This window comes from Triturus cristatus, chromosome 1_2, assembly GCF_964204655.1.
Source record: "Triturus cristatus chromosome 1_2, aTriCri1.1, whole genome shotgun sequence".
NCBI lineage: Eukaryota > Metazoa > Chordata > Amphibia > Caudata > Salamandridae > Triturus > Triturus cristatus.
The window spans coordinates 697,448,046-697,455,363 of record NC_140580.1 but is presented as its reverse complement, the minus strand read 5'-3'; the positions used below and the strand labels follow the sequence as shown (position 1 = coordinate 697,455,363).

The following is a 7,318-nucleotide window of genomic DNA, read 5'->3' as shown; positions in this document are numbered from 1 at the left end:
ACCTTATTTGCCCCTGAAGTGAAATTATTTGTCCCCAATGAATGGTTCTGCCCTGCCCCTACCTTCTCCAAAATCCCGCAAAGGACATATGTGCCAGGGCCCTGTTGTTTCTCCATACTTGAGTTATCTTCTATTCAGGAGATGAGCGAGGCTGTGTCCTGTGCTGGTCCGGGAAAGCGAGGCGGAGGGTGTCACTAACCACAGAAACAAAGGCCAGCCCGTTCCCTGTGCACGAGAGAGGCGGCGGGAGGGGGAGGCTCTTCCACACACACACACATACAGAGGCAAAGAAGAAAGGGGGACGTCACATCCCCTTGACCCTCCAATCACCTCGGGGTCCCATTTGATTGGAAGGCGGCAAAGGCTTTAATCTCAGCCTAATTCCGCTGCTTTTGATGTGAGTTGCTGTGCCAGAGCCGGGGCTGGGAGGGTTACAGCTCACACCGCCACAGAGGAGAGGAGGAGCAGCACTGAGCGCAGCAGCAGCGCCCGCAGTGTCAGCAGAGGGGGAAGGCGCGCAGGCACAGCGCGGACGTGGAGACCGAGCAGAGCAGGAGGCGTCTCCTACAGACCGGGCACAGAACCACAGAGGCTGCAGCCAAGACAGGGAGCTCCGAGCAGGCACAGGGGCTCTGGAAAGAGAGCGCCGGAGCTGGGACAGGCACTCTGCAGAGACACTCAGCGATATCCCGGAGGCAGTGAACCGGCACTTTACAGAGAACCCTGGAGAGACGCCGTGCTTGCAGACCCTTCCCTCAAACGCAGTGAGTTGGACCCGCAGAAATAGTGTGCAGGAGCCTGGACCGGCAGTCCCTGCCACTCGGAAAAGAGACTGCACAAGCTTGGAGAGGCAGTGAACAGCTTTCGGACAGACACACTGCCCTAGGTGGGACTATCAGCAAGCAGCATTCGGTGGAGCCCTCGGATACAAGAGGCTGGCAGTGACCACCCGTGTGCTTCGTTGTGGGTCCCTGCAGCAGTCGGGGTCCGCAGTACGCACGGGGATCCCTGAATCCCACCGCCCTCGGAAACCCCTCTACTCCGAGGCGTCCCTGCGGGGGTCGCCCTGAGACCGCCGCCCCCATGCCAGTTGGGTCATGATCACATCGCCCTCGCTTTCTGCCGCAAGAGATCGTGTGTTCGGCCAGCAGCCCGGTGCCGCTTTCTTGCACCCCGTGCCGCCTTCGGACCCCGCGCGCCAGGCCCAGCGGCTCCCTATCAAGGTGCTGAAGATGCTGACGGCCCGGAGCGGACACATCCTGCACCCCGAATACCTGCAGCCCCTGCCCTCCACGCCAGTCAGTCCGATTGAGGTAAGAGCTCTGGGACAGGAGGGGCGCACCCTGCCACCGCCCCAGCCACGGAGTGCGGATCTCTGGAAGTGGTGCTATGTGGCATGGGCATGAAAGCACACGCCTAAAGATAATAGACCGCACTGGTCCACATGCAGGAACGGAACCCCTTAAAAGTGGGGAGGGGGTTGCGAGCTTTCAGGGCCTCCAGGAGAGGGGGCTGCACTGGCACCTCCATTAAATAGGTTTTAGGGATTTTCTGCCTATAGTGGTGCTTCAGTAAATATGAGTTTAGAGTGTGATCACTCCCGCACCAGGATCAAACGGGCAGGAAGTGTCTGCGCTGTACCATCACGTGCAACCATTTTTTTTTATAAGTACGGCTTGGTGTGCCCTTAATTGTGGGGTTGTCGTCTGCATTATGTGGCACATCATTACTTGGGGTAGCTATTCTAAAGAATGGATTGGTGTGTTTCAAGTGACACCTTTTTAACTGTGCAAGCGGTTGTGCACACAGTGGCAGCTTCGTAAACAATGGTTGCAGTGCGAATAGAGCGGGTCCTTTCTGCACCGGGAAAGGTGTGTGCCTAAAGCCGCCTTTATAGAGGCTGGAGTGTATCTAGTGGCACCTTTTACAAGCGTAGTTAGTGTGTGTTCAGTGTCCTTTCCATACATAAGGAGTTGGTGTGTTTTCAGTGGCATCTTTAGAAACAGTGGGGCTGCTGTCTGCATTTAATGGCACTTGGTATGCTTTCAGTTCTTTATTTATAAAGAGTAGGGTTGTGTGTGTTTACTGTGTATGTCTGCAGCTCCATACACAAATGATTGCATGCTCTTATACGGTACATCCCAATACATAAGAGCGTGGTTTGTTGTTTACAGGTTCACCTTCATACATAAGGTTTAGCGCATTTTCAGTGTACTTGGGGGTTTGGTGTGTTTACAGTGACATAAATAGAGGGTTGGTTTGTTTACAGTAGCGCCTCCCTACATAGGGGTTTGCGTGTTTACCGTGACACACAAACCGAGGTTCGCTCTGCTACAGTGGCCCTTGTAAACACAGGGGTGTTTATGGCATCTTTACGAGCAGCTGCCAGGCGAGGCGTGGGTCAGTGGGTGTCCAGACAGCCAGTGGGGACTGGATGAGAGCGCAGACGGTGGCCTCGTGAAGCATGGGACTAGGAGAACCGAGGCGAAGTGGTGGGGGTGGTCGTGGTTCTTATACAAGAGGGCAAGGCCGCGTGTGCAGCACTGCCCCGCCCTCCACCCCACCTAAGTCTGGCTGGTGGCAATAACACACCCAGACCCAGGAGTGCAGGCCACGTAAAATACTGTCTGCAGGACATGGGAGAACAAAAAACACGTGCTCGACTTCAAGGAGTGACGTGTGCTGCAATTTAATATGCTGTAATGATATCGCTCAGCCATTGAGTCTTTAATGTCACCCCCTTACCAACTGTTTCAAAGCAGCCCGTGCAGCACAGCGCCCAGCTCTCGCGGGTATGCTTTATAAACCTAATGACTTCATTTGAAGCCAAGTTGTTTTCTTCTGACTTATTTGACTCCAGTCCACATTACATTCGCATCTTGGCGGTGGCCAGTCCACCTCACGAGAGCGTACCCTTTGCACATTCACTTGGTTTAATTCGGCTCGTCACTGTGCCCCGTCTCCAATGGGAGTTGTTTTAGGAAAAGGGAATCTGTCTGCGTGGAACCCACTCCCAGCCTGTCCCCTTGAGGTGCTGTACCAGGGTGTGACTGTTTGATGCAAAATAATTCCTCACGGTGCTGATCTGATCTGTCACGCGTGTTTTGTGAAATTCCTTTTTAATGTTAATACGCCCTGTTAGTACAAAGATGATTCCAATACAAAAAAAACAACATTATAGACCTAAAAGAATTCAGAAACAGTTCAGGCCACCAGCTTACGTATGGCTTGTTTTGTACCATTTCCTTTTCCGCATTAGTGAAATCTAATGTGTAAACGCAAGGCGCCCAAAAGTCCAGACAAAACAGAAGAAATGTTGAAGCGCTGGCCTACTAAAACCTCACACTGTATATAACTAGACTGCAGTTTACCATTAGCGCTGTTGTCGAGAACTAAGATGTAGTAACAGATATACGTTTAACAGTCTTGTCTGAAACAGTTTTGTGGACCACAGAGCAGGGAACTAATTTCCTGTCTTTATTCAATGTTTACTTTTACCTCTCAATTGGAAATGTATAAATTGTTTCCTAATTTCAAATACTTTAAAACCCCGGAGACTTGATACTTGTATATGTAATCGCATCGATGAACTAGTTTTGTATTGCTATGTAGACAAAATGTCAGGAAACCAAGGGGGCTCCATTTAGATGCCATGGTCTTTTTCAGTTTGTGCTTAAATAGCGCCTGAAATTCAAATGCGTTCTGTAAAAACCTAAGTTTTAGAAATAGTTGTACATGTGGTGCTGCCAATTAAGTAGTACTCTGCAGACAGACTACACAGTGGGCAATTAATGTCCTCTTTATTAATTTAAAGGCATTAGGCCGTTTCACAAACATATTGCTGTGAACGGGTGTGACCTTCTCTTGGAGCGCTGCGGACTTATTCTTGCGTGTCAGCAGTACTCTAAGAGTAAACAGCGAGGCCTGTGAACCAGGCTAATTTTGCAACTAACTTTGCTAAAATACCTGCCCATGTAGGCACGCCAACAAGCTGATGCTATAAGTGAAAACTAAACTGACTAGTTATCGTTTAATTCATAATAAACATGTTATTGGTGTCCGAATTTTAAAGACGCGTGCAAATGCACAAAGTCCTGGGAGTTGTGTAACTTACTCTTGGACATTTATGAATTCTAGAAGTAAGCCTGGCTTTCCTCAGGAATTCAGTAACACTCCAAGGGTCTCTCTGGCAACATTTGGAATCAACTTGGCCTTGGCAACACCCGCGCATGTGGTCCTACAAATGATGCAGCACTGTGGTGCTCACATTTAAATATATTTGTTAACCACTAAGTTTTGGCATTATGTGCACACGTAGTCCTCCCAATAATGCAGTATTGTACTGGTAGAGTACATATCTACCAATAACCTTTATTGTTTCGAGAACTGTTGTGCTATTTCAGCATTGCATTTATCCGCGATGTCTCGCTTTGTAAGGTATTTTGTAAACCACTGTGCTGTGGCTGTTCCCTGCTAACCTACGTGTAGTTGTGTTATGCTGTTCTGTATTGTGCTTTGTGTCCAGCCGGTGAGCGCCCTCTAACGCCCCCTCTGCCTCTCTCTTCCCCGCAGCTCGACGCCAAGAAGAGCCCGCTGGCGCTGCTGGCCCAGACCTGCTCGCAGATTGGCAAGCCAGACCCGTCGCCCTCGTCCAAGCTCTCGTCGGCCTCCTCCTCCTGCGGGGACAAGGACAAGACGGGCCCGCTGAAGCTGAGCGACATCGGCGCCGAGGACAAGTCCAGCTTCAAGCCCTACTCCAAGCAGAGCGACAGCGGCAAGAAGGAGGCCGCGGCCGGCGCCGACAAGGCCGGCTTCCGGGTGCCGAGCGCCGCCTGCCAGCCCTTCACGCCGCGCACCGGCAGCCCCAGCTCGCTGCCCTCGCACTCCCCGCTGCCGCCCGACACCAAGGCCGGCGAGGCGGCCGACAAGAAGGAGGGCGAGGCGACCAAGGAGACCACGGGGTCGCACGGGCGGCTGGAGCAGGACGGCTCGGGGAAGGGCCTGTGTTCCGAATCACCCCGCAGCACACCCACTTCGTCAGCCTCCTCCTCGGCGCTGAGTGGCGGCCTGGTGGCGCCCGTCTCCCCCTACAAGCCCGGCCAGACCGTCTTCCCGCTGCCGCCCGCCTCGCTGGGCTACGCCGGCAGCCTGGCCTCGGCCTACGGCGGCTACTCGCACCAGTTCCTGCAGCACGGCGTCAGCCTGGACCACAGCAAGGGCGCGCAGCTGGCGGCCAGCATGGGCTGCGGCAAGGGGGCCGGCTCCAGCCCGCTGGCCGGGGCCTCGCCGCCCGCCTCCGTCATGACGGCCAGCCTGTGCCGGGACCCGTACTGCCTGAGCTACCACTGCGGGGGCGGCGGCGGGGCCGGCGCGCCCCCGGAGCCCCTCAAGGGCTACCCCTTCATGTACGGCGCGCCGCCGCTGGCCAGCCTGCACCCGCAGCACCCGCTCTCCGGACACCCGCTCTACCCCTACGGCTTCATGCTGCCCAACGAGCCGCAGCCGCACGTCTGCAACTGGGTGTCGGCCAGCGGGCCGTGCGACAAGCGCTTCCCGTCCTCCGAGGAGCTGCTGGCGCACCTGCGGACGCACACGGCCTTCTCGGGCGCGGACAAGCTGCTGGCCTCCTACCCGGGCTCGTCGTCGCTGGCGGCGGCCATGGCCTGCCACATGCACCTGCCGCACTCGGGCAGCCCGGGCCCGCTGACGCTGCGCAGCCCGCACCACCACTCGTCGGCCGCGGCCGCAGCTGCAGCGGCCGCCGCCGCCTACGGACTCAGCAGCCGGTACCACCCGTACTCCAAAAGCCCGCTCCCGGGCGGGCCTGGGGGGCCGCTGCCGATGCCCGCCTCTTCGCAGGGACACTACTACTCGCCCTACGCGCTCTACGGCCAGAGACTGACCACGGCCTCGGCGCTGGGCTACCAGTGAGGGCCGCCGGGCCCCGGACTGCGTGCTCTATTTATTGTTAGCTTCAAGCAGGAAATGCTCTGAGAATGGGGCTCCGCCGGGAGGCTCCCCTGGACAGACACCGCACTCAGCAGAAGGCCGGACAGGCGGATATCGCCATCCAGGGGCCTGGACAGACAGGCATCGCCCCCTAGGGGCCTGGACAGAAATGCCCCCAAGGGTCTGGACATTCAACACCCTGCTAGGCGTGGAGAGACCCCGCTCCTCCCGGGGCCTGGACAGGCAGACACCTCTCCCCTCCAGAGGCACTACAGGCATCGCCCCTTCAGTGGCCTGACAGGCAGACACTTTCCACTTAAGGGCCACAGACATATTCCTCGCCCAGAGGACCTGGTCAAGGCAGACCCCTTCCCTCCACGGGCCCTTTACGCACATGGCCTCCTCCAGCTGAATGGACAGGACTCTATTTTCCTTTCTATAGGGAACGGACAGACTGCGTTTCCTTTCTTCTCTGTCCGATCACAAAGATCTTTCAACCTTCTCCTTTCTCTCTGCCTCCTTCCCAACCCCTGTACTCTGGGATCTCTCCCCTGCATGTCTGTGACTTCTAACAGAATCCCGACCGGCCACATCTGTCCTGCTACCATTCCAAGTCCCTCTTGTTTTTGGCCACTTGAAAGAGCTTTTAGTGTCTTTCTCTTGTATGTATTCTGGACTGAGAGGGGAGGTTGCAAGAAAAAAAGATCTACTCCGAAAACCTCATTTGCCTTATTTTCTTCAGCGATGAACACTTAACACTTTCTTTTTACGTCCACCCTGTGCATAGGGGCTGAGTAAGGTCTGCCGTGTACTGAAAAATTCAAGAGACAATGTATTGCTTTAAAGATTAAAAATTCCGTATATTTGATGTATTAAAGGGTTTTTACTTATTTATTACTCAATCTCTTTCTTTTTCGTCCACTGTTGGAACTTGTCATTTGAATACAGTAAAATACTTAACGTTTCGTCCCAACCCTTGAACATTTTTTTTTTTTAAATGTAACAAAAACTGGTTCTGCATGTCATTGAAGAAACCTTCTATACTAAACTACAATTTAGGGAGAACATCGCAGACTTTATCACCAAAAACACCAGCACAATTTACTTGATAGCAAAGCAGGTTTTAATTTGTATTGTTGAAATTATAATCTAATTATTTTCTGCACAAACATGCTTTTAAAAGCGTGGTGCCCCGTATCCACTCTTTAACGAAAAAGCGCTGCTTTGTAGCTGTGTAAATACCATCAGGTAATGACTGCCCTTCCTTCACGGCGACTAACGCGAACTGTTTTCTAAAGTTTGACTCTGCAGACAGTGTCTTTTAAAAAAAAATATCTGGCGGGTGCTGAGGGGCTTAAACACATCAGCA

At 53.7% G+C, this 7,318-nt stretch overlaps 1 protein-coding gene across 1 annotated transcript; it reads left to right on the top strand.

Moving 5' to 3' along the window:
* Nucleotides 1-245: 245 nt before the first annotated feature.
* On the top strand, nt 246-6,843 carry ZNF503 (zinc finger protein 503). The gene is made up of 2 exons (XM_085608560.1): nt 246-1,313; nt 4,573-6,843. The coding sequence occupies exons 1-2, from the start codon at nt 1,098-1,100 to the stop codon at nt 5,929-5,931; spliced, it is 1,575 nt and encodes a 524-aa protein (XP_085464686.1). The 5' UTR covers nt 246-1,097; the 3' UTR covers nt 5,932-6,843.
* The last annotated feature ends 475 nt before the right edge of the window (nt 6,844-7,318 follow it).

Bases quoted from the DNA above. Each gene is read 5' to 3' on its own strand.
- ZNF503 (XM_085608560.1), top strand. From the start codon at position 1,098: ATGATCACATCGCCCTCGCTTTCTGCCGCAAGAGATCGTGTGTTCGGC. The intron at 1,314-4,572 runs GTAAGAGCTCTG...TCTTCCCCGCAG, and splicing joins CGCCAGTCAGTCCGATTGAG to CTCGACGCCAAGAAGAGCCC.